The sequence below is a fragment of the Musca domestica genome, unplaced genomic scaffold, assembly GCF_030504385.1.
Source record: "Musca domestica strain aabys unplaced genomic scaffold, Musca_domestica.polishedcontigs.V.1.1 10, whole genome shotgun sequence".
NCBI lineage: Eukaryota > Metazoa > Arthropoda > Insecta > Diptera > Muscidae > Musca > Musca domestica.
This window is the reverse complement of record NW_026712115.1, coordinates 2,280,882-2,308,276: the sequence shown is the minus strand read 5'-3', so window position 1 is coordinate 2,308,276 and position 27,395 is coordinate 2,280,882. Positions and strand designations below refer to the sequence as shown.

General features: G+C 34.8%; 4 protein-coding genes across 5 annotated transcripts in view; 3 read left to right on the top strand and 1 right to left on the bottom strand.

Annotated features, from left to right (window-relative positions):
* LOC101895662 (putative phosphatidate phosphatase) overlaps nt 1–1,251 on the top strand; it is a 170,553-nt gene extending 169,302 nt beyond the window's left edge. The window contains exon 7 of the mRNA XM_059125391.1: nt 506–1,251. Coding sequence (XP_058981374.1) covers nt 506–619 — 114 coding nt within the window. The 3' untranslated portion in view covers nt 620–1,251. The remainder of the gene's footprint in view (nt 1–505) is intronic.
* A 4,673-nt stretch (nt 1,252–5,924) lies between these two features.
* Nucleotides 5,925–11,536, top strand: LOC131803742 (uncharacterized). Its single transcript, XM_059125385.1, has 4 exons — nt 5,925–6,284; nt 10,670–10,911; nt 10,978–11,181; nt 11,246–11,536. Exons 1-4 carry the CDS (start codon nt 6,039–6,041, stop codon nt 11,448–11,450), a joined length of 897 nt encoding a protein of 298 aa, XP_058981368.1. The 5' UTR covers nt 5,925–6,038; the 3' UTR covers nt 11,451–11,536.
* A 4,594-nt stretch (nt 11,537–16,130) lies between these two features.
* Nucleotides 16,131–27,395, top strand: part of LOC101895310 (ficolin-2) — a 57,309-nt gene continuing 46,044 nt past the window's right edge. Inside the window, exons 1-3 of one of the 2 annotated variants that reach the window (XM_059125376.1) lie at nt 16,142–16,812; nt 16,886–17,505; nt 17,566–17,770. In XM_059125376.1, coding sequence (XP_058981359.1) covers nt 16,732–16,812; nt 16,886–17,505; nt 17,566–17,689 — 825 coding nt within the window. In that variant the 5' untranslated portion in view covers nt 16,142–16,731 and the 3' untranslated portion in view covers nt 17,690–17,770. Of the gene's footprint in view, nt 16,813–16,885; nt 17,506–17,565; nt 17,771–27,395 lie in introns of those variants that run through there. The other variant, XM_020036563.2, reaches the window with a different exon arrangement.
* LOC101895141 (ryncolin-4) lies at nt 22,227–23,397 on the bottom strand. Its single transcript, XM_005182996.4, has 3 exons — nt 23,238–23,397; nt 22,550–23,178; nt 22,227–22,474 (listed from the first exon to the last, which is right to left on the bottom strand). Exons 1-3 carry the CDS (start codon nt 23,313–23,315, stop codon nt 22,348–22,350), a joined length of 834 nt encoding a protein of 277 aa, XP_005183053.1. The 5' UTR covers nt 23,316–23,397; the 3' UTR covers nt 22,227–22,347.

Below are 27,395 nucleotides of genomic sequence, written 5' to 3'. Positions count from 1 at the left end.
TTTTAATTGTTATGCGGAGCTCTACTAAATTAGCAAAGTGGTGTAGGGTATCATAAAGTCGGCCCCGACCGACTTTAAGACTTTCTTTACTGGCTAAAATTATATTTTAAGTTTCTAATTAAACTGCAATGGATATCTAGGCCTCATCATTGGGTACGACATGTTAAAAATGTCTAGTTTAGATTCTATAAATCGCCTTTGCAATTACAGTAAATTTAATTAGGCTTGGCAACCCTACACGCAAAACTATCAAACTTGGTTTTCTTCTTAGTCAAGACAAGAATCCTTGGATAGTTTTCTTTCTTTTAAACGGCAATGCCAATAATTCATTGTGTCCAATTAGAATTGAAATTTTAGGTTAAGGTTAAAAATTCAAAGCATACTTTAAGGCACATGTAATAATGTTTTCCTATTTGTAAAATATTGCTAGAATTTTATGTAAAGCTATAAACTAAACATCTGTTTCAATTTTACTTATCTTACTTTTGTTTTACTTCCCCTCTAGACCAACTACGTTTCGGATTTATTTCCCAACAAATCGACGTCGAAAACTTATGTCTTGCCAACCTGTACCCGTGATGTGACACCACAAACAACGTTAAGTTCCAATGGCAATTAGGGGCAGCAGAATTGGAATACAAGATGCACATTGCTAAAACGCTTATAAGAAACAGAAAAAAGTCAACAAAACGAGAAGATAATTAGACAACCATTTATGGAGCCAGGCTAACATTCTACAACAAATCTAAGAGGAAGTTGGAAGTTTATAGTATTTATTAAAAAAAAAACTAAATTATAGCTTATTATAAATCAATTAAGTAATATTTTTTTAACAAAAATGATTCTATATAAATATATACATTTTTTGTAATTTAAGTCACAAGACAAGCAAACACTCGCAATTATATTTCTTAACAAACATTACCTAAAAAAGTAAAGAATGTAAAGAAAATCTATTTAAAACCCATAACAGAATTTTTCCTTTTTTAAAATAAGACCATTTTTCAAAGAATTTATTTACACTTAAACAACAGCAAGAGCAACAAGAAAATTAAGCAATATTTATAATTAATACAAGCCAAGCTTTCAAATAGTGACAAGAAAATGTAAATACACCAGCAGGTCTACAATTATAGATATCTTATTCATATATTTTTTTGTTTTATCTCTAGTAATAAGACAAAACAAAATGGAATTTAATTTAAATTAATAACAAAACAAAATACACTTAAATATTCTTATAAAATTAAACAATATTCTAAATAGCTGTTTTAGCACATCTAATGTTAGTCCGAAAGCTTAGCAAAATAATTAGCACCTCAAGTGTCTTCCTTTGTTTTGAAAAAGGGATTTTTAAATCACAACCAAACACCCGCAAACATAGTAGTATTGTTGAAATAGAATAATGATTCTAAGTAAAATTGTTGAAAACAAATCATTTAGTTATGTACAATATTTTGGAAAAATGCAAAACAAAAGGAAAAATAAATAAAATTAAACAGTAATTACAATAAAAAAACATAATTCCTAAAAATATTATAAGAATAAAGTTATAAACAACACTCAATACCGAATTTTGTTTTAATGTATAATTACCCTATGCGACAAAATTAATTTTTTTTCATAATTCAAGGAAAACCCCAGCGGGTTATAAAATTAGAGCTAAGTCTAGAGGTAGCGAATTCCCCCCTATTCAAAATTATTGGAATTTTCCGTCTTTTGATTAAAAATGCATACAATTCTACTATGGGTCCCAGAATCCATCATATAATTCATCCATATGTAATCTTAAAGACAGGAATTCATAAATATTAAAAACTCACAGAGCTTATGTCGAACTTCATGTGAATTTATATAAAATTATCCTACAAGTCATTGTGTAAGAAGCACGACGTCAAAGTCAGAAATATTTCTCATTGAATTCAAAGCTTTTGGCACTTACTCCGAATTCGCATCATTTTGTTTCTTATAATTTCGCTGCCCAATAGTCAGTCTGGGATGTGGAAGAATCCATGTGGATTTGATAGTATTCCGTTTTTATAATAGATCTTAGGCTAAACTTTTTTAAGGACTTTATAAGTTCTGACCGTATACCAAGGGAACCCAACATTGTTGACTTACTCCTATGGGGCCTCAGCATAAAGGATTAGTATTTCGAATGATTATAGCGCAAGTCAGAATGTATATATAATAAACGTAAATCGGCTGAGGATATATATCTGTCGGCTAACCTCATTTGTTTTTATACCCTCCAACATACATAGTACGGAGTGTATATAAGGAGTGTATATACGGAGTGTATATATAAGTTCGTCATTCCGTTTGTAACTACCGATATTCGGTATTTTGATTCAAATGTCGTATTTAGAATTCGTAATGCAAAAATTCGCCTATGACAAAAAATTGCGTGCGCAGTCCCACGTTTTCGTATATGCCCCTTATAACGGTACCTCCCGATATTCGGTATTTTGATGATTTTATCAACATTATTTACCGAAAATGTTTCAAATGTGGTATTTGAAGTTCGAAATAAATAATACAGCCTATGACTGAAAATTTTCTGTCCCGATGGATACCTCCCGATATTCGGTATTTTGATGATTTTAGCGACATTATTTACCGGAATTGTTTCAAATTTGGTATTTGAAGTTCATAATGGATACTACCGTCTATGGCAGAAAATTGTCTGTGCAAGTCCACGTTTTAGTATAACCCCATGATAACCCCCGATATTCGGTATTTTGAAGATATAAGCTACATTATACACAGATTTTTTTTCAAGTTTCGCATTTGAATATTGTAATAGCTTATGACAAAAGTTGCCTATGCAGGTCCATGTCGTCGTTGATTTAAAGATGTCCGTCTGTCTGACTGTTAAAATCACGATACAGCCCAGTGTAGTGTTTTTGGGGTGTTCCTCATATTAAATTTTCGGCTTATATGATAAACGTGAATAGCTTTTTATATCATAAGTCATAGGGGCTAGAGAGGGTATATCATTTGATACGGTCAAAAAGAGTTTCGTTGAAATAACGATTTTAGACCCTAAGTCTCTTTGGACAAAGTCCTTTCCAGGAAATTTGAAGTCGATCTAGGGTATCCGTCCTATCGCCTGTCTGTCTATCTGGCTTGCATTATAATATTATCAAAACTTAAATTGAATTCGAAGATGGACAATATCGGACCACTCCTTTTGGTACCTCCAACAAAAAAGGTCAAAGTTTTCGCAGAAAATAATTTGCGGTGTAGAACAAGAAAGTATGGTCCAAATTTTGGTCAAACTTTGCAAATCCTAATATTTTTATTAGTGTCGGGTCAGGTGCCCACTCCATCAAAAACCTCCCCCACTTTGATAAAATATGAAATAAATATCCGCTTGACTTCAAATTTCCCAATCCCAAAATTTTTATTAGCAAAGGATTTGGTTTGAAGATGGGATATACTCCTCCTGGTACGTCCCCCATAACGGGTCAAAATTTTGAAAAGACTTGAAGATCATAAAAAAAAGAAATGAGCATTCGATTTCTTTTAAAATTGGCTCATCCCAAAATTTCTTTTAAGAGTTAAACGATGATAAACGTGAATATGGATTAACTCTGTGAAGATTTTATGATTGTATGTCGCTGAATATTTATTTTTAATTGTTAGAATTTTTCCAGCACCACACCCGCACTCAAAAGTATGTTTAATCCATTCAGGACGAAATCCATTTCTGGATATTTAGAGCCGGTCTAGCGGCGTCCGTTTGTCTTATTGGTAACGGTTGAAAACTCTCGAAGGGAGTATCCGATGTAATCCAAACTTACATTGAGTTCGGAGATGGGCAATATCGGTCCGCCACTTCATGTACCTTCCCCTCAAAATGCCAACGTTTTCAAAGGAAGTACTTTACCATATAGAAAGATAAATAATCATCATCCGGTTATTGATTATTGAAACATATTCTAAAACTGTCAGAATTTTACAAATTTATTACTTCACACCTGATTTTGCTGCGACTTAAAGGAATTTATTAATGAGACGCATGTATAAATCTGAACCGATTTGAACTCATCCAAATAGATTCACCAAAACTAAATACATTTAAATAGAGTTTGTTCTTAGGCCGATTTTGTGAACAACTGAGTACAACTACAGGGTGCTGTCATTTCTAAGCCACTCGTCCGACAGCTGTTAAAATTATTTCAGTGACAGCTCATTGTATTGTTTACGAGCGTACAAAAACATTTTGGTGACAATTTTCCAGAGAAAAAGTTATTCGTAATGGAATTCAAGCGTGATAGTGTGATTTCTTTATATTTGGCTGGAAAACCACAAGTGGCTATCGTTAGAGCACTCCAGCATTTAAATGTGAATAAATCTTTTGTGTCTCGTACCATTGCTCGTTACCCTGATACTGGTAGCGTAGCCCGACGTCAAGGAAGGGGACGGAAGAACACAGCAACATCAGCAGAAATGGTTCGAAAATTAAGGAAGAGACTTTATCGAAACCCGCGTCGCAGTTGCCGAAAAAAATGGACCGTGCAAGAACTTACACAGCAACGTAAAGAAAATAGACTCAATAGAGCTAAGGAGCTGCTTCGCTTGGCCGAAAGTGATGAACTGCCGAATTTGAGAACTCTCCGATGAGAAAATATTCGTTGTCCAGCAGTGTGTAAACAAACAAAATTACCATGTTGACTTGCAAAAGAGGTCAGCTGAAAATGTGCACCTTCGGTTGTCCACCAGAACTCAAACGCCGGCCATGGTGATGGTGTGGACCGCCATAGCAGATGATGGTCGCTCTCCGCTCGTATTAATCGACCGTAGCGTCAGAATAAATGCCAAATATTATCGCGAAAATATTCTGGAGGGCACGCAAACATTTTGGCGACAGACCTTTGACATTCCAACACGACTCAGCACCATCGCACTCAGCACGCGCCACCCAAGAATGGTTACAAAATGAGGTTCCTCGCTTCATTTTCAGCGCACAATGGCCACCAAAATCTCCGGATACCAATCCGTTGGACTATTACGTCTGGATTATTTTGGAAAGCAAGGTTGGCACTAAAAAATACCAAAGTGTCGATCACCTCAAGCAAGCGCTTCGTCGGGAATGGGCCAAAATACCGCAGAGCAACATTCGGGCAGCGTGTAACGATTTCATGGGCCGTTTGAAGGCCTTAATTCGTGCCAAAGCTGACCAATTCGAACAAATCTAAACTGATTCTAAAATTTGATGCCATTTCCGACATTTTTTGCTTTCATTCAATAAAATGTAAAAAAATGTAAAAATTATGGCCTTTGACTTTGTTGCAGTTTTTTTTTTTTATCTCACCTACTCTGTGTGGTCTCTATATATCGGGTGTTACAAACGGAATGACAAACTTAGTATACCACCCCTTTCTAACGTGGAGGGTGACAAAAGTGTCATATTGTGATTAATCATATTACCCCAAGACAAATACACAATGTCACAACGTGATGTCGAATATCATGTTAGCATTTCCATAAAATAGATGCCACAATAAACTTCCCCGGTTTATGTCAGCCTTTGGTATGGTTCTTTTTGCTCGAAAAGAAATGATTGATTTTTAATCCCCTGTTGGAATTTTCCACAACTTCTGTTCCTTCTGTAATTTTCCTTTGTATTTTTAGATACTAAATCATTTTAAGGGCAGTTTTTGAAATAAATATTGTAAATATGAATATTCGAACAAAGTGCAGGTAAATGCAATTTAAAATCGGTTTATTGTCTGCAAACTACCCCGGTGTCAGTCAGACTGAGAAAGCAGTTTTGCATTATCAACTTTTCGCACACACCCACACATTTGTTTACACACATTTTATTACCTCTCCTCTATGAATGACTGATTAGAAGATTTCAGGTAGATAATTAGGCAATGATATTCTACATTAGTTTGTAGCTGTTGAAGAACTCTAGACAGAACGTCATTTAGTCTCTTGGCAGACATCAAATAGAAAGGTTGCCAGTTTTTTTCTTTCTTAATTTTGTTTCCTATTTAAGTTGTTCACCCCGAATTGTGCTGGTCAAGATGTGTGACACTGACGTTTTAGTGGAATGTACCAAACCCCAATTGGAGGCCATGCTGGCTGTGCTCAAGCCCCTCTTACCGCGTCGTACCCAGCAGCACAATTTCATTCGCAGTTATCTTTATCATTATGACAACATAAACAACAATCGCCATGATCTGAAATCGGATCGTTGGAATGTTCGATTCTATACACATCGTAGCGGAGATCCGAATAATTGTACATTGATTACAATCAATGGTTATCGAGTAAGTATCAAAATACATACATGTGCATATAGGTTTTCAGACATAAAGGTAGATTTGCAAACTCAACAAAAAGCATTAAATTTGGTCGTGTGGAACTTTTGTTACCCTAAATCATTAGAAAAGATAAAATTGGAGAAATATGTCCGGGTCGTCCAAAATGTTAATAAGACATGTCATGATAGCTAGCTGACCAAAATGCAAACTCGTTTGCAGAATGTATTTTTAAGAACAAACAAATGTCGTAATTAGAACCTGTATCGAAATTTTGGTGCTACAATTGAGAAGTTTAAATAGTGATCTGAGAGCTATATCTAAATACCAGCCGATATCTATAACATTTAGCAGAGGTATTTACATGCTGTATCTGATAGCTGGGACCAAATGGAGAGTATATTACGGGTGTAACGTGGTGTTACTTATTTCTAGGCTCAATTTGGTCGCATGTGGCAAATTTCCTATTTGGACTAATATTACACATTCGGTACACAATAAAAAGAAAATCGGAAGAAAATATATATGGGGGCTATATCTAAACTTTGACCGATTATCACCAAAATAGTAGGGTTCGTCCTGGGCTCAAAAAAATGATTTGTTAAAAATTGTATTTCGATCGGCCAATAAATGCCTACTTTGAATGATATTTTGATTATCCCGAGATCGGTTAAAGATATATATGGGAACTATATATAAATTTGAGCCGATTCTCACCAGTTTCGATAGGACTCGTCCTTGGGCCAAACAAATATTGTTTGGAAAAATTTAATCTCAATCGGATTATAAATTCACAAAATTACAAGAACAGACGTACGGGAATGCATAAATCGACTCAGAATGTGATTCTTTAAAAGGGACTATGGGTATATTATGTTTTCTTCTCTATGTTACAGACGTGCCATGTCTAGACTATAACGATCTATTTTATTCGTGATCATAGTGTGGACCGACATATTCCATATTTACATTACCTCTATGGCTTATAGAAATATTAAATATTATTTTACTCTTTGTGGGGGAGATACTTGAATGAATGGGCCGATGAATTCCATATTCACACTAGAACTAATGTAAATAAAGGTGTTGCATTGTGCGAATTATTTTTATTTTTAATTGTATGACTTATTTGTAAGAGGGTAGGAGAGGGTCAAAAAATTCCACATTCACATCAGCTCTCGAGTTTAGTCAAACATTAAGATATAATTAGTTTAAAGAGTATCGCTGACTTGTTTTGCATGTTGCAAGGGTTATAAATAGCCAAAATGTTGATCCTTTGTGGGAGAGGTAAAAGAAGGAGTGGTTCGATATATTCCATATTTTCACCAAATCTTATATTGACAGAAATATTGGAAAATGTAAACTTCGAAGAAAATCGTAATTTTATTTCATATTTGATAAGAGTTGCAATTATTAAAAATTTTGACCCTTTGGGGGATGTACTTGATTGAGTGGGCGGTTATTATTATTAAGTTTCACACCTGGCCTAGCACTAACCATATTTTCAAAAAAAAGGACTAACAATAATTATTTGCTGACTCACTAGAGGGTTAACATTTTCTACTAATATAATTCTCGTATTTTTACCAGCAATATTGCCGAATACGAAAATATTAAAATAATGTGCAAGAGGTTACCTTACGTTATAAACTTCCTAAAAGCCGTTACACATTTCTTCTATTTTCAGCTCTAATTTCATAATCTACTGGATTTGTCCAGTATTTATACCCTATACCACATAGTGGTAAGGGGTTTTAACATGGACCAGCATTTTGGTAATTCCGACTGAATTCATTCTAGAAATAAGTACTTCAAATTTGGTGAAAATCGGTTCAAATATTTGGTGAATATGCACTCCACAACAATAATCTTTGGTAACAGATATCAGATACAGCTCACAAACAAGTGCTTGACATTTTGTGAAGATCAGTTGAGATTTGGATTTAGCTCCCATATATATGTCTCATCCGATTTTAGTTTTATTGTGCACCAAATGGCTAATTTCAGCCCAAATGGACTTCCGATGGAATTCAGCCCAGAACCAATTTCTTCAATTTTTTGTGAAAATCGGTTCAGATATATATTTCATCCGATTTAGGGTTTAACTCCCTCATATGTGTAATATGCACTCTACAACAATGATCTTTGGTACCATATATCAGATACAGCGCAGATATCAGTGCTTAAAATTATGTGAAGATCAGTTCAGATATAGCCCCCTTATATATCTCCCATCCGATTTCAGATTTATTGTGCTCCAAATGGCTAACATCAGCTCAAATGGAGTGAATTTTTACACTTCCGACGGAATCATGCCCAGAAAAAAGTTCTCCATTTTTTGGTGAAAATTGGTTCAGATAAAGCTATAGCTCCCATATATATGTTTCATCTGATTTGGCGTTGAAGTCCCCCACACGCGTGATATGCACTCCATAACAATGATATTTGATACCGGACATCAGGTAAAGCTCGAACATACCTCTGCGAAATTTTTCATGATTTTAGCGACATTATTTACGGGAATTATTTCGAATTTGGTATTTGATGCTCGTAATGAGAACTAAATTTCTTTCAAACTTTTCAAATTCCTTCGAAACGGTGAAGGGTATTAAAAGTTCGGCTCGCCTGAACTTAGCTTCTTTTTACTTATTTCATATTCAACCGAATTTTACCATTTGATGAAACTAGGTCCGGTATATCTATTGCTCCAATAAATATTTTTATATATAATCCTTATTGAGGTACAAAGGCCTCCGTCAAATTTGTTGAAAATTAGATCAGAGTTGGATATAGTTCCCAAATTGTGACTATTCTAAAGCCACGACTACTCTAATGCATTCAAATGCGATTCATAATTGGTATGATCTACTTCCGCTAAATACGCATAGTAGTGTAGGCGTCATATAGTCGGCCCCGCCCGACTTTTGACCATTCCCTACTGTTTTTATACCCTACAACACTATGTGTTGGGGGTATTATAAGTTTGATTGGGCCAGAATTTATGTAACACCTCGAAATATTGGTTTTCCATATAGGAAAGTATATATGGATCTTCCTAGCTCGCCGAGCTGAGTCGATCTAGCTTTGTATGTCCGTCCGTCCGTCTGTCCATGTTAATTTGTAATCACGGCACAGGTCGCAATTATGGCCCAATCCTTACGAAATTTTGCACGAAGGTAGGGTTAGGGTAAGAATAGAACCCTATTTCTTTTGGAGATGATCGCCAAATGTTTAGGGGTTGAAATGGACCAAATACTGAAAATATGTCGGATTTTGCAGTAGCAATACAGGTCGCAATTATAGACCAATCGACGCGGAATTTCACATGTAGCTAGAGTTTAGGGCGGGGAAGAAGCCTACTAATATGGGTGGCCATCGAATAATATTTAGCGGGTAAAATAAATGTTGAAAAAATTCAAAATTTTTCATTAAACCGCGAATATTTTAAATCCCGACGAAATCACAATGCCATGACAAGGTTACTTCTGATCCTTTACATTGATGTTAACATCCAACAAATCGGATATATAGCAAAATATGTGCTATATATATGTGTCTATCAAAGAAGATATGCTTGAAAGATCTCTTATGCAAAATTGTCAGTAGGTCGTAATTATCGCCCGATCCCCACGCACACTTGAATGGGGTTACCGGACATTGCAAAAGCCAAGCAGTTTTGGATGGCCATCCAAAAATATTCAATGTGTGAAATAGTTTGCAAACTTTTGTAGACTAAATACGAAAATGTCCATTCCAGTGACTTTTTGGAGAATTCACAAATACTGGAAAGACGCACTTCTGACTATTCTGACTATTTCGTTAACGCTGATTTCGTTGAAATGTTAATCTTTTGCCACTTCTGAGAGATTATAGGTCTTTGGGAAATATTGGTTCCAGATCTAGGAAGACCATTTACGTGCAACATCTACCAATAAATTGGAAATAAGCAAGTTAGTTTAAGTTGCTATTATTCGAAAATTAGAGAACGAAACCTGATGGCTTTCTTTTATGATTTGTCACAATATCTTGTGAAATTCTTTCGAGTTTCTCGTCTATATAAACTGTATCGTTTATTATAGTGTTGTAGGGCATTCAACGGTCGGCCCCGCTCGACTGTAGCCTTTGCTTACTTGTTTTTATTTTGTGTTGCTTAGTGTTATTTTGGGAAATTTATTTTTTTCGATTTTAGAACGACTATTCTGAAATGTTCACAGAATATTTTCTTTAGGATTATCGGAGTTAAAATAATTGATTTTATCAAAACATTTAATGAAGGCAACATTGTAGAGTTTTAGATATTTACATACTTTTTCTCATATTACGTAGTTTACAATTTGCAATTCCTTTCTTAAGACAATAACTTATTTTCCATTATTATTTGCGTCAATTTATAGGATTACTTTCTAATTTGTTTCACCCTGCAAGAATCTCAAACGGAACTAAAAGAATGTCTGGAGTCAACAAATCGTATCAATTGGAAAAATTATAATTTGTTGCTAATGTGCGATGAAAATCTCTATGAGATGGTGAAAAATGTTGCCTGCCAAAAGATTCCACCCGACGAGTGGATGTTTCCCAGCCATGAGCATGCCATGTTAATAACCAAGGATAAAATTGCCAAACTTGAAATAAATGAGTGAGCATTTTTTTAGATTTGATTTTTATGTAAATTTTAAATATTCATAATATTTGCTTTTTATAGAAAACTACCCGGTGATCTCTATGTGGCCCCATTGAACCCAGAAAAACACACGGAAGTGATAGATACCCACTGGTTTATGAGACATGCAAATTCTTTGGAATTGATTCGTAGATGTATTGAATTCAATGGTGGCATTGGTCTCTTTCGCCGTGGCATGGAACAGCCCATTTCGTGGATATCTACGAATGAATTTCTCAATCCAGGGTAAGACAACATTCGTTAACATTCAATTTATTTTTGTTGAAATGTGCCATTATATTCATTGTAGATTCCTTTATACCATGGAAGCCGAACGGGGTCATGGTTATGGACGAATGATGTTGAAACTGGAACTAAAACGACTCTTGGCTATTCATAATTTGGATTTAATCACAATTGTTGCGGATGAAAATGAGGGATCCAAGGCTTTACATCATAAACTTGGTTTCGAGAGTGTTTGCAAGGTTCGTTGGATAGCAAAAAAGGCAACATAATTAGGCGTTTCTTAAACAGAACATTTTTTTTATTTAATAGAAACAATTAACTGTATTTATATTTATAAAAAAATCTAATTTTATGTTACAATTAAAAAATTGTTGATTTTTTTAAGAAAATTTGTTTAAAGGAACCACAATATTCCACCTTGGATTTAAACAAAAATTTAAAAAGATAAGGTAAAAAGGATAGCAAAGAATTACACTGTGCAACAAAAACAGTAATTACGGGGAAAATCCAGCTGATTATAAAAAGCTAAGAAAAGCGACGTTTTAAAAGTTTTCGTCGCAAAGTAGCCTAAATAGGGTAATTCAAATACACCCCCTTCAACACTTGTCGAATTAAGACTCGGAATATGTGCATTTTAGGTATATAGGTATACTAGCTGTACCCGGTGCGCTTCGCTACCCCTTTTGATTTTATATGCATTCAAATTTTTATTTACGAATATATGTTGGTTAAAAAAAAACAAATTTAAAAATTAAAAAAAAATTATTGCACGACTTCAAGCGTAAATAACCAAAACCATTAGAAAAGCAGTAACATGACATACATACACGAAATGTTTGTCCTTCGGATTTATTTATTTCATAGCAAATACCAAGCGTGCAGTAAACTGCAATCTTTTGAAGTTGAGTGGCATTTCTATTGCAATTAGTGAATTCGAGATAGCAACATACTTCGCCGTAATAAGTGTATTTCAAATCAATTGTTGTGTTGTTTTTTTGTGTTAGCCTAAGGCGTTGTGGGTCAATGGTTCTTATTAAAATCATATCCCAATCTGATCCGATTTAAATATAATTTTAAAAAATTACTTTTACACCAAATTCCGCCACACCTTTCATATTTCATTGAAATTGGTGCGTCAAATATGTGAAGTCGGCCGATAATATATATATGGGAGCTATATCCAAATCTTAACTAATTTTACACATACATTTATTATTGTAACCAAATTCCGCCACACATTCTGAACTTCATTGGTATCGGTCATATATATCATGTGTGGTGATTCCAATATAATTTGGCAATTTTTTCTGGTGCCAGATTTTGTCTCTCTCGCTATGGGTGCATCAAATATGTGAAATCGGCTGAGTATATATATGGGAGCTATAATCAAATCTGAGCGTATTTGAATATAATTTGTCAAATTTATTTTTGTACCAAATTTAGCCACTCATGCCGAATTTCATTGGAATCGGAAATACGTATCGTGTTTGGTGCATCAAATATGTGAAATCGGCGGAAAATATATATGGGAGCTATATCCAAATCTGAACCGATTTTAATATAATTTGACTAATTTATTTTCTAATCAAAATCCCGTTACATATTCCAAATTTCTTTGGAATCGAACATACATATCGTGCATAAAATACATGAAATCGGTCGAATATATATATATATGAGAGCTATATCCAAATCTGAACCGATTTTCATATAATTTGACAAATGTATATTTGTTTTAATTTCCGCTACACATTCCAAATTTCATTGAAATTAGAGATACATAGCGTGTTTGGTGCATCAAATACATGAAATCGGTCGAAAATATATATGGGAGCAATATCCAAATCTGAACCGATTTCAATTTAGTTTGACAAACTCATTTTGGTTCCCAATTCCGTTACTTATTTTAAATTTCATTACAATTGGAAATACATGTCGTGTTTGGTCCACCAAATACATGAAATCGGCCGAAAATGTATATGGGAGCTATATCCAAATCTGAACCGATTTCAATATAATTTGGGAAATCAATTTTTTAGATAAAATCTATCACACGTTTCAAATTTCATTGAAATTGGGGATACATAGCGTGTTTGGTGCATCAAATGCTTGAAATCGGCCGAAAATATATATGGGAGCTATATCCAAATCTGAACCGATTTCAATATAATGTGACAAATTTATTTTCGGATTAAATCCCGTCACACATTCCAAATTTCATTGGAATCGAACATTCATATTGTGTTTGAGGCATCAAATGAACGAAATCGGTCGAAAATATATATGGGAGCTATATTCAAATCTGAACCGATTACAATATAATTTGGCAAACTTATTTTTGTTCCAAATTCCGTTACGTATTCCAAATTTAGAGACTGTATCTTCAACCAATCAATAGATATGTGCATATAAAATCTAAATTTTTGGGAGGTACCTCCGATTCTGATGCTATATCTCCAGTTCCAAGTGGAAATTCAAAAATGTATATAGCCTATGTTACTTTCAGGCGATGTTGCCGTATATATGGAAATTTTCAGGAAAATCTATTCAGCGGTTTTCGAGTCCATAAATTACAAACAAACAAACAAACAAACAAACATACAAACATTTTCCTCTTTTATAGATATAGATAGGTATATTTTAATCCTCGACAGGGTCAACAAAGCGTTTTTTTGGTCCTTTTTATACCCTACACCACAAGGTTGTCAGGGTATTATGTCTTTGAGCATTTCTTTGTAACAGGCAAAAGGAAACGAGATAGACCCATAGTTCCTTTTGATGATCTGCATAGAATCACATTCTGAGTCTGTCTGTCCGTCTGTCCATGTATTTTTGTAAACAAAGTACAGTCTGCAGTTATTGCCCTATCCAGATGAAATTTTGCACAAATCATTTGTTTGGCTCAAGGACGAACTCTATTGAAATTGGAGATAATCGGTCAAAATTTAGATATATATACCACATATATACCTTAGTCCGATTTGCTTTTTATTGTGCACTAAACGTGTAATATCAGTCCGAATAGTATGAAATTTTGCTCATACAACCAAATTAGGCCTGAAAATAATAATGCCAAATTTGATCGAAATCGGTTCAGATATAGATATAGCTCCCATATATATTGTTCATCCGATTTGTTATTTTTGTCCTCCGCAGCCGTAATATGCACTCTTTAACAACAATATTTGGGGAAATATATTAAATACAGCTCAGAAATACATTTGCCAAATTTTATCGAGATCGGTTCAGATTTGGATATAGCTCCCATATATAACCTCGTCCGATTTACCTTTTATTGTGAACCAAACGTCTAATATTTGTCCAAATGGGCATTTGGAACTTACGACAGAATTGAGTCTAGAAGCTAGTATATCAAATTTGGTGAAGATCGGTTCAGATATAGCTATAGCTCCCATATATACTGTTCATCCGAATTGTTATATTTGTTACCCACAACCGTAATATGCACTCCGTAACAACGATATTCAGAGAAATATAATAGCTGGATACAGCTCCCATATATATCAAATGGCCAATACAAGTCCGAATTTAAAAGATACAAATGCTTCGGCATATTAAGTCTTTTGAACTTTAAATTATAATTATAATCATAGCGTGTATGATTGAATTCTCCCATAAAAACTTTAAATTGTTATGCGGGGCTCTACTAAATTAGCAAAGTGGTGTAGGGTATCATAAAGTAGGCCCCGCCCGACTTTAAGACTTTCTATACTTGTTTAAAATGTGGTTAAAATCACACTTTTAACGAGATCGATATTTTACAAAACTATACTATAGCTTCTACAAGATGTCAAGAGCCTAAACCTTACCTAAACGTCAGGAATACATCTACAGGGTGAAATAAAAAACTGAAACAATATCAAACGCCATATTTTTTACATTTTTTTAAATTTTATTGAATGGGAGCAAAAAATGTCGGAAATAGCATCAAATTTTAGAACAAGCTTAGTTTTGTTCGAATTGATCACCTTTGGCACAAATGATGGCGATCAAACGGCCAATGAAACCGTCATACGCTGCCCGAATGTTGCTCTGTGGCATTTTGGCCCATTCCCCGCGAATCGCTTGTTTGAGGTGATCGACACTTTGATATTTTTTAGTGCCAACCTTACTTTCCAAAATACTCCAGACACAATAGTTGGACTATTAGTATTCGGAGATTTTGGTGGCCATTGTGCGCTGGAAATGAAGCGAGGAACCTCATTTTGTAACCATTCTTTGGTGGCGCGTGCTGAGTGCGATGGTGCTGAGTCCTGTTGGAATGCTTGCCCAAAGCTTTAATACACCCTCCAGAATATTTCCGCCATGATATTCGGCATTAATTCCAATGCCACGGTCGATTAATACGAGCGGAGAGCGACCATCGGCTGTTATGGCGGCCCACACCATCACCATGGCCGGCTCTTGAGTTCTGATGGCCAACCAAAGGTGCACATTTTCAGCTGACCTCTTTGGCTAGTAAACACGATCATTTTGTTTGTTTACAAACTGTCAGACAACGAATGTTTTCTCATCGGAGAAAACCAAACTCGGCAGTTCACCACTTTCGGCCAAACGAAGCAAGCGCTTCGCCGAAAATGGGCCAAAATACCGCAGAGCAACATTCGGGCAACGTGTGACTGTTTCATTGGCCGTTTGAAGGCCATAATTCGTGGCGAAGGTAAACAATTCGAACAAAACTAAACTTATTCTAAAATTTGATTCTATTTCCGATCTTTTTTGCTCTCATTTAATAAAATTTAAAAAAGGTAAAGATTATGGCGTTTGTCTCACCCTGTATATACATAAAATGCACATATTCCGAGGAATCTTTATCCTAAAATTTTCAAAAGTGTGGAAGAGGAGTGAACATACCCCACCCCACCTCTTGGTTATTGATACACGTGTCTTCTTTTTTAGCTCTTTTAGAATCGGCTGAATTTTCCCCGTAATTATTTAAGGAATTGAAATATGTCTACTAGAGCCTCTATACCTCCAGATTTAAAGTATTTAGCATGTTTCTGCCTTAATATCGAGACATAAGCTTCATAGAAGGGCATCGATCGAAATTAGGGGTCTTTAAGGTGCTGCATCAAGCGCGGTGTCAGTAATTTCATATTTTGACAGCGATTGTGAAAATCTTAAACATACCTTTGAAACGATTGGATGGTTTAGGCACTTTTAAAAAACTGACCTTGTAATAAGTTTTTGCAGAGTGTAGAGTTTCAAGAGTTCGACAAGGCCAAAATTAAAGCTCTTTTTTATTGTTTTCGTGTATATTTTTTCTAAACTTGCTTTCGAAAGATTCTTAAGCATGCTGATACTGGCTTTGGATCGGAAGCTGAGAAACACAATTATCGTAACGTTATCTTGTGCAAAACAATTTTTATTCCACATTTGAGTAACGAAAATAGGCGAACCGGTGGGTTAAACCGGGGAACTGTTTCATGTCGTCGAGAAGCAAAAATAAAGAACCAGCTGCAATCTCTTAATACTCTTTCATTTTCTAAAACATTGCACGAAAGTAAACCAAACGGACCGGACGCAAATATGGGAATCTCAACAAAATCACAAGTATTTGCAATTTCTTTAATATTTTTAAATATTTTGAATGGAATTCAAATGGAAGAGGTAAAGATGAAAATGTTTTTATTTCTAAAATCGATAAATTACTTTTAAAGCTTCTCCGACATTTACATGTTAGCTGGAACAATCACAAAAAAATGAAACGTTGATCCTCTTTGATATTCACGGAAAACTAAATGAGCTGGAAGAAAGTTTTCTCCATACCCATAAAAGATTAGAGGAAACTCAAAAGAATTTAACGGAATGTTTAAATGAAAATCCTCAAATTAGCGGAATTCTAGAGAAAATACAAAAACTGGAGTCGAGTGTTAAAGAGATTCGAGAGAATACTAAAAAGTCGGGTGACATTGTCATACAGCGGCGCATGGATGGTTCGGAGGATTTCTTTCGCTCGTGGGCAGATTATAAACAGGGATTTGGTAACAGCTCTGGAGAATTTTTCATTGGCCTGGATAAATTGAACAAACTCACCAATTCCCGTCCCTATGAGTTGCTCATTATCATCGAAGATTGGGAAAACGATTGTCGCTTTGCGAGGTATGACCAATTCATAATTGGCAACGAAGCTGAGAAATATGTCTTGAAAGAATTGGGTAAATATAGTGGCTCCGCCACAGATGGTTTATCCTATTCATTGGGTCAGAAGTTCAGTACAAAAGATCAAGATAACGATATGTCGGTAAATAGTTGTGCGGTTGAATATACTGGGGCTTGGTGGTATAAGAAATGTCATAGAAGGTATGTCTTTTAAAAAACGTAAGGAGGAAATTTGTTAATTTTTCAAAATTTGTGTTTCAGCAATCTTAACGGTCGTTATCTACAGGGTACCACAACGCAATATGGCAAAGGAGTGGTCTGGCAGCCATTAAAAGGGGATTATTATTCTATGAAATTTGTTGAAATGATTTTACGACCCACTTAGGGTTGTCGAATTTGGAAGATGTATTATATTTTTAATGAATATTCAAATCAGTTTGAAATACATCGTATAAATATCAACGAATATGTAAGTTTTATCAACGGAAATTTGGCGAGGAAGATGCAAGTAGAAATTGGCACAAGTAGCCCATTTCTTAGCTTCTCAAAACAATTAAAGTATATAACTGGCATGTTTGTTAGTCCGGCGAGAATTGGCCAACATTGATTGAATAACGAAATAACTTAAAAACTAAAACAAATTGAATATCCTCGACCATTTGGAACGATTTTGTCAATTTTCAAAAAAAAAAAAATCCTTTAAAAATTCTGTTAAAATCTTAAAAATACCGTATACCAAATGCACAACTTGAATAAAAAAAATTCGGCGAATAATGTAGTTAAAATAATCAAAATTCCGAACATAGGGAGGTACCGTTATATGGCGGCTGTACGAAAACGTGGACCTGCACAGACAATTTTCTGTCATAGGCAGTAGTATTCATTACGAACTTCAAATGCCAAATGTGAAACAATTCCGCTGAATAATGTCGCTAAAATCTTCAAAATACCGAATATCGGAAGGTACCGTTATATGGGGGCTATATGAAGATGTGGACTTGCACAAACAATTTTCGGTCATAGGCTTTAGTACCCACTACCAACTTCAAATTCCAAATTTGAAACAATTCCGGTGAACAATGTCGCTAAAATCATCAAAGTACCGAATATCGGGAGGTACAGTGATATAGGGGGGCTATATGAAGATGTGGACTTGCACAAATAATTTTCTGTCATAGGCTGTAGCATCCGTTACGAACTTCATATACCTAATTGGAAACAACTTCGGTATATAATGTTGCCAAAATCATCATAATAGCGAATATCGGGAGGTATCATTATATGGGGTCTATACGAAGACGTGGAACTGCACAGACAATTTTCTGTCATAGGCTGTAGTACCCATTACGAACTTCAAATTCCAAATTTGAAACATTTCCGCTGAATAGTGTCGCTTTAATCACCAAAATACCGAAAAAAGGGAGTTACCATTATATGGGGGCTATACCAAAAAGTGCAGGTCCACTTGGCCTGACCCATTTTCAATACCAAAAGTCCTGCAGACATAATACACATTTGAGTAAAATTTTATCAACCTACTTCATATCGTTCGGAAGCTAGAGTGATTTTCAACGACGGAGAGACGGACGGATATCGTAATCGGCATTGAATTTTATGCTAATCAAGAATATATGTACTTTGTGGGGTCTAAAATGTATATTTCAAGGTGTTACAAACGGAATGGCAGACTTAATATACCCTCCATACTATGGTGGAGGATATAACATATACCAATATATATTCCCAAATTGCCGTAAAGCATGGCGGAGGCGCTGGGCCTGGAATGTTGCATTTTATTGAAGTAAATATGGTCTAAAATGTGTAAATTTTGAAGGGAAATATTTCAGAGAGTTTGGATAGGTTGGGTCTTAATTAAAATTACACCTGACATAAGGCTTATAAAGTTCTATCTTGACTCCTGTACAATGCTACTCATGTTAAGGAAACACCTACTCAGATCAATATAACATGAAAGAACGAGGGTTTTTCTACAGATATAAGCCGAAAAATGTCCTTAGGGGAGTATAGAAAAAATCTCTTCTCATTATTGCCGGAAAATAGTTAAAAGTAGCAAGGGATTTTATATAAATGATTAGCTTTTACAAAATAAATCGCAAATAATAATTAAAATAAATTGTCAAATTTTGTCTTGGGCATTGATTTTTCCCTGTTTTTCCCTAAAATGGATTTGTGCATTTGATTGTAACATGGAGAAGGAAGCGAGAAAGACCCATTGTTACTTTTGAGGATCTTCATGGAATCATCTGTGAACAAAATGTAGGTCGCACTTATCCGATTGAGATGAAAATTTCCAAACAATATTTGTTTGGTCCAAAGAAGATCCCTATTGAAATTGGTGTAAATTTCGGTGTAAATTTAAATATAGCTTCCATATTTATTTTCAACCGATTTCGGGTTAATAATGCACCAAATGGCCAATATCAGTCCAAATGAACTGAATCCTGGAAATTCCAACATAATTCATCCTACAAACAAGTACATCAAATTTAAAAATCGGTTCAGATATAGCTATAGCCTATAAATGCCTCTGTCAAATTTTATCGAGATCGGATCAGGTTTGGATATAGCTCCCACATATGTCTTTATCCCATACATGGTTGTCGCTGTTTATGCGTACCCTGACCTATGGAGGTGGTTTCGAAAATGTGCACCATAATTGTACGAAAAGTACTAAATGGTACTAAATTTAGCATTGAGTGAAGGGATAGAAATAAAGATCTGAAATTTGATATTTAGATTACTGATGGTGTCTGTGTTTAAGATTTGGTGGAGGTTTGGAAATGCATCCCATATTTGTACGAAAAGTACGAAATGGTACTAAATTTGGTGCTGGATGACATATCGAGGTGGTTTCGAAATTGTGCACTATTATTGTACGAAAAGTACTAAATGGTACTAATTTGGTATTGATAGAGAAAAATATCTGAAATTTGATATGAATCGCACAAATCATAAAAATACCAAGTATGGAGAGGTACCGTCATATGGGGGCTATACGAAGACGTGGACCTGCATACAAACATTTTTGTCGTAGGCTGTCGCACGGGCCAAAAAGGACGAACTCGGTACTCGCTATCGAGTACCGAGATATTTGTCCTTCTCTTCAACATAAACGCTCGCCCAATTTGAAATATAAGGTCCAATCATGGTACAAAGGAATAAAGGTAACCTCATTTACAATTAGCATTCCCAGCTCTGCATTTTCCGTAATTTACTTTGTCAAATTTCAATGAATAAAAAAGTTCCCATCTCTGATTTTGTGTGTATACAATGGATTTATTAACATAAATGTTGACAAATTTTGATGTTGTCAAATGTATAAATTTGAAAAAAAAATTGTAAACATATGATTGCATAACTTTACCTTCTTAGTTCTACCATGGGTCCAATTTTGTCTACCCGAATTAGGTGAATGTTAAATCAACTTATGGTAGGAGTATTTTAAGTAACTAATATCCAGCTCTGAATTTAATTTTTTGGTAATGATTGCATGAAATTACCTTCATTATATTACCCTGAATCAACTGAAGATTTTGTAACTTCCGTCAAACTTTTTTATTTTGATATTCTATTTTTATCTCAAGTAATAACCGTTTTGACATTCCATTTTTATACCCTCCACCATAGTGTGGAGGGTATAATAAATTTGTCATTCCGTTTGTAACACCTCGAAATATACATTTTATACATTTTTATACATTTGTATGTCAATTTAGCGATGTCTGTCCGTCTATTCGCCTGTCTGTCTGTATTGTCTGCAGGACTTTTGGTATTGAAAATGGGTCACGTAGGTTCATGTTTTGTTATAGCCCCCATATAAGAGTACCTCCCGATATTCGGTATTTTGACGATTTAGTGACATTATTCACCGGAATTGTTTTAAATTTGGTATTTGAAGTTCGTAATGGATGTTACAGCCTGTGACAGAAAATTGTCTATGTAGGTCCACGTCTTCATATAGCCCCCATATAACGGTACCTCCCAATATTCGGTATTTTAAACATTTTAGGGTCACTATTTACCGGAGTAGTTTCAAATTACGTATTTAGAGTCTGTAATGGGAACTACAGTCTGTGACAGAAAATTGTCTATGCAGGTCCATATATACTATAGCCATATTTTTCAATAGAATTGTCTGAAAATCCACACAAAAAGTTCCTTCTGAGTATTGTAGCCCATGGAGGAGAATTGTATACATGGGTCAACGATATCACTTAGCACTCATATAACGATACCGCCCGATATTCTGTGTATTGATTATTTTAGCGACATTTTTGACCGGAATTATTTTAAATTTCGTATTGAAAGTAATGAGCTCGTAATGAGTACTACAACCTATGACGGAAAATTGTCCATGCAGGTCCATGTCTTCGTAGAGCAACAGATAACGGTACCTACATTTATTCGGTATTTTGATGATATTATCAACATGTTTTACCGGAATTTTTTCAAATTTGATGATATTACCGACATTTTTTAACAGAATTGTTTCAAATTTCGTATTTAAAGTTCGGAATCGGTACTATAGCCTATGAAATTACTTCTGCAGGTCCACATCTTCGTACTGACCCCATATAACGGTTTTCATTTAAGTGGTATTGTTCGACGGATTTTTTTGAAAAATTTCAAGACCCTTTGAAAATGGTGGAGGTTATCATGGCCCAATAAGAAAGGTTGCTCAACTTCAAAGAAACTAGTGGGGCAATTCAGTTTTATCCTAAAATTTTACAATGTGTTGCCTATTATTTTATTTATGATTTTATTTTTTATTCAAAACAAGACACACACATACCCAAAGAAAATAATGTAATACCCATGGATGGTATTAAAAGTTGAACTTTACTACTTTTTTACTTGTTTTAATTATATTCCAACAATAAAATATCACAAACAAAATGTCAACACTGTTTTGCCATTATCTTGAAATCTATTTTTATTGTCATAAAGCAATATTTTCAAATTCACATTTATTTCGTTATTTAAGAATTTATATTTGTAGTTTATGTGCATAAATTGTCCTTTCTATGTGGGACGTAAAATCATTTCAACAAATTTCAACGAATAATAATGTCCCTTCCATGGATACCAATCAACACCTTGGGCAAAGACAGTGGTGTTGCCGCCTTTGATATAACGGCCATTGAGATTGCTACCAGAACAATAAGAAACCACAAAAAATTGATAGTCAATAATAAAAAAAAATAACAAATAGTAGTCATCTCACCTCCTGTGACAATCCTTATACCACCAGGCGCCGGTAAATTCAACAGCACAATTTTTATTCCAAACATCATTATCTTGATCCTTTGTAGTGAATTTCTGACCCAAGGAATAGCCCAAGGCATCTCCAGCGGAACCACTGTATTTACCCAACTCCTTGAGGACATATTTCTCAGCTTCGTTGCCAATTATGAATTGATCGTATCTGGCAAAACGACTATCATTTTCCCAATCTTCCATAAGAATCAGCAGCTCATAGGGACGGGAATTGGTGAGTTTATTCAATTTATCCAGGCCAATGAAAAACTCTCCAGAACTATTGCCAAATCCCTTTTTATAATCAGCCCATGGTCGGAAGAAATCCTCCGAACCATCAATGCGTCGTTGTATGACAATATCCCCCGGCTTTTTGGTATTTGCCCGAATTTCCTTGAGGCCAACCTCCAATTTGTGCAATTTTTCCAAAAGCCCATTCAATTGAGGATTTCCATTTAGGCAATTGGTTAAATTCGTTTGGGTTTCCAACAACTTGTTATGGCTACTCAAAACGGTTTTTTCCAGTTCATTTAGTTTTCCATGAATATCAAAAATTAGTACGCTCTCATTTCGATCCAACTGCGCAACAGATGTAATCTACAATTGGAATTGAACATTTTTTTGGAGTTAATAAAAGAACGTGCAAACATACATACCTCTACCATGTGAATGCCATGGCTGCGGAAACTTAAAAGTATCCAAATAAAAATTAAACCGGCCGGTTTTATTGCCATTTGATTAGTTTATATTCCCAAAGTATTTTCTTTGTCCTGATGTTTACGCCGGCACACGTTTACCTTTACTGCTGACCGGGTGCCATTCTGTTGGGATTTATATACTGTACCATCTTTCAGATTTTTTGTTTATTTTGTTCTTTTCAATGGCTACTAAGAAAAATCCCCTTTTCAGAAACACTTTTTGCACATCCCATCCCGTGGCCTATCTCTTGCCTTTTTGATTTCTGTTTATTTTGGCCAATATAGAAATGAGAAGATAAAAAATGTTTACATTTATTTAATTAGAATTGCACTGTGTGCCGGTAGTATACTTTTCGTTTATAGTTTTATAGTTTCTTTCAAAGAAAGTCTTCTTTTTATACCCTCCACCATAGTATGGAGGGTATATTAAGTTTGTCATTCCGTTTGTAACTCCTCGAGATATACATTTTAGACCCCACAAAGTGTATATATTCTTGATCAGCATAAAATTCGATGCCGATTTAGCGATGTCCGTCCGTCTGTGGAAATCACTCTAGCTTCCGAACGAGTTGAAGTAGATTGATAAAATTTTACTCAAGTGTATATTATGCCTGCAGGACTTTTGGTATTGGTCCACCATGTAGGTCCACATTTTGGTATAGCCACCATATAACGGTACCTCCCTATATTCGGTATTTTGATGATTTTAGCGACATTATTCACAGGAATTGTTTCAAATTTGGTATTTGAAGTTCGTAGTAGATACTACAGCCTAAGACAGAAAATTGTATAACTGTACCTCCAGATATTCGGTATTTTGATGATTTAAGCGACATTGTTCACCGATTTTTTTTAAGTTTCGCATTTGAATATTGTTACCTATGCAGGTCCATGTCGTCGTATAGACCTTAATGTAACAGCTACATTCGGTATTTTTAAGATTTTAATAGATTTTTTTTTCGTTCCAAATGGTGGAGAGTATTCCAAGTGGAATGAAGAGTATATTAACTTTGTCATTCCGTTTGTAACATCCCTAAATATTCATCGTAGACCCCATAAAGTATATATATTTATAATTAGCATAAAATTCTAAGTCGATTTAACGATGTCTGTCTGTCTGTTTAAATCACGATACAGCCCACATTATTCGACGTAGAGCGTCAAAATTTAGCAGAACAATTTGTATTGTGTCTAGGATGGATTTGTATAAAAATTTGTATTTGTAGGATATAATAGGTTTTTCCTCATGTGGCGAAACGTTGTATGTATAGGTCCACGTTTTGGTACCTCGCAGAATTCGGTACTTTTTTGCCACATTTTTCCAAGGATTTGTCTAAAAATCGGTATTTGTTGGTCATAATGGGTTCTAGCTCCGGAGACGAAACATTGTATGTTTAGGTCCACGTTTTTCTATAGTCCTATATAACGGTACCTCCCGATATTCGATATTTTGATAATTTTTGCCACATTTTCCCACGAATTTGTCTAAAACTTTGAATTTGTGGGTCATTATGGGGTCTAGCTCCAGTGACGAAACATTCTATGTATAGGCCCACGTTTTGGTATAGCCCCCATATAACAGTGCCTCCCGATATTCGGCATTTTGATAATTTTTGCCACATTTTTGTGGATTTGTCTTAAAGTTGGTATTTGTGAATGGTAAGGGGTTCTAGCTCCGGTGGCGAAACATTGAATATTTAGGATTTAGGTATTTTACTCACTTAACACATTCAAAACTACGACATACAGAAACCAATAAGGAAAGGTCAAAAGTCGGACGGCACCGACAGTATGATACCCTACACCACTATGCGTATTTAGTAGAGCTCACGTAACAAAAAATTTTATATTGGGAATTTATGTGAAGAAGATCATACCAACTATAAACCAAATAACATTGCTGTTTAGTGCATGATATGACTTCGATAAGGATCATATTAAAAAATAGTTATTGGAATAATAGATATAGCGAACCGAGTTTCACCAAATGGTAAAATTCGATTGAATATGAAAACATTTATTCAATTTGGGCTGATTTTACATATACTATGGACAAAAACCGCAAAATCGGATGAAGATGTGTATCGAAGCTATATAAAAATCGGAACCGATGTCGATAACATTTGACAGAGGTATTTTCGAGCTGCATCTGATGTCCGATATCACTGTTCACTGTTGTTCACGCATGTGAGAGATATGGGTTTAGATGTACTTGCTTCTAGGCTGAATTTCGCCGGAGGTGCTAAAATTCAGTACATTTGGGCTGATATATTTTGGGTATCTGTAACAAGATATAGCTTCCACTAGTGGCAGTGATTTTTATACCCTACACCACAAGGTGGTCAGGGTATTATGTCTTTGTGCATTTGTTTGTAACAGGCAAAAGGAAACGAGATAGACCCATAGTTCCTTTCATGATCTGCATAGAATCACATTCTGAGTCGATTTATGCATGTCCGTCCGTCCGTCTGTCTATGTATTTTTGTAAACAAAATACAGTTCGCATTTATTGCCCTATCAAGATGAAATTTTGCACAAATCATTTGTTTGGCCCAAGGACGAACCCTAATCGGTCAAAATTTAGGTATAGCTCCCATATATATCTTCGTCCGATTTGCCTTTTATTGTGCACCAAACGAATAGTATGGAATTTTGGATGTACGATCAGATTGGACCTGAAAATAAGTATGCCAAATTTGATCGAAATCGGTTCAGATATAGCTATAGCTCCCATATATATTGTTCATCCGATTTGTTATTTTTGTCCTCCGCAGCCGTAATATGCACTCTGTAACAACAATATTTGTGGAAATATATCAAATACAGCTCAGAAATACATTTGCTAAATTTTATCGAGATCGGTTCAGATTTGGATATAGCTCCCATATATAACTTCGTCCGATTTACCTTTTATTGTGCACCAAACGTCTAAAAACGCCCAAATTGGATGAAATTTGGCACTTACGACCGAATTGAGTCTAGAAGCTAGTATGTCAGATTTGGTGAAGATCGGTTCAGATATAGTTATAGCTCCCATGTATACTGCTCATCCGATTTGTCATATTTGTTACCCACAGCCGTAATATGCACTCCGTAACAACGATATTCAAGAAAATATATCAAATACAGCTCAGAAATACCTTTGCCAAATTTTATCGAGATCGGTTCCGATTTGGATATAGCTCCCATATATATCTTTATCCGATTTCAAATTAATTGTGCACGAAATGGGCAATACAATTCCGAATTTAAAAGATACAAATGCTTCGGCATATTTAGTTCTTTGAACTTTAAATAATAACTATAATCATAGCGTGTATGATTGAATTCTCCCATAAAAACTTTTAATTGTTATTCGCAGCTCTGCTAAATTAGCAGGGTGGTGTAGGGTATCATAAAGTCGGCCCCGACCGGCTTTAAGACTTTCTTTACTGGTTTAATAATAGAGCAGTGGCATACTTTTAAATTATACTTTATTTCTGGTTTTAGAAGTTCAGGGAATACGACCTGAATTTATTGCAAAAGGAATGAATTGTCAATGTTATTTCTTATTATAAATCTATATTGTTATCTATTAATAACAATATAAATAAAGGTTTTCAAGCCGAGAATTCTGATTTGCCCTATTTCTACTCGAGCATGTCGAATTATCTATTAATATGAAGCCATTTATTAAAAAAAAAACCTAACACTTGACAATATGGAAGTAGAATATTAAAATAATGTGAATCAGATTGTTGTTTCAAAGTTATTTATAGTTACAAAAGCTGAACTTTTTGCAAAAGAGGAACTTGGCAAATTCAGAAATAGTAGAAGTTAAATTATATTACATCTTAAAATTCAATATTGGATCTAATAAACAAGAGATTTTATTTTGCACCTGAAGACTTAAAGCTGCTTACAATAAAGTTATTTCAGATGACAACTTATCCGTTTTCCCCTCTTTTCAAAATTTCCAAAGCTTACAAAATGCGATCCTGTCTCAATAATAGCCCAATGAAATTTATTACAGTGAACAGATCATTCCTCCGAATTAAATAACGATTTATTTTGGAAAAAAGTTTCTAAAATTAAAAATTGATTGAATAAAGTCTGTTTTCATGATCTGCCGCAGCA

What these genes read in the sequence shown, in the direction of transcription:
- LOC131803742 (XM_059125385.1), top strand. Translation starts at nt 6,039, where the DNA reads ATGTGTGACACTGACGTTTTAGTGGAATGTACCAAACCCCAATTGGAG. An exon ending in TTACAATCAATGGTTATCGA is followed by an intron (nt 6,285 to 10,669) that starts GTAAGTATCAAA and finishes GTCAATTTATAG; the next exon opens with GATTACTTTCTAATTTGTTT. An exon ending in GCCAAACTTGAAATAAATGA is followed by an intron (nt 10,912 to 10,977) that starts GTGAGCATTTTT and finishes TGCTTTTTATAG; the next exon opens with AAAACTACCCGGTGATCTCT.
- LOC101895141 (XM_005182996.4), bottom strand. Translation starts at nt 23,315, where the DNA reads ATGGCAATAAAACCGGCCGGTTTAATTTTTATTTGGATACTTTTAAGT. An exon ending in ATGGCATTCACATGGTAGAG is followed by an intron (nt 23,179 to 23,237) that starts GTATGTATGTTT and finishes TTCCAATTGTAG; the next exon opens with ATTACATCTGTTGCGCAGTT. An exon ending in TATAAGGATTGTCACAGGAG is followed by an intron (nt 22,475 to 22,549) that starts GTGAGATGACTA and finishes TTGTTCTGGTAG; the next exon opens with CAATCTCAATGGCCGTTATA.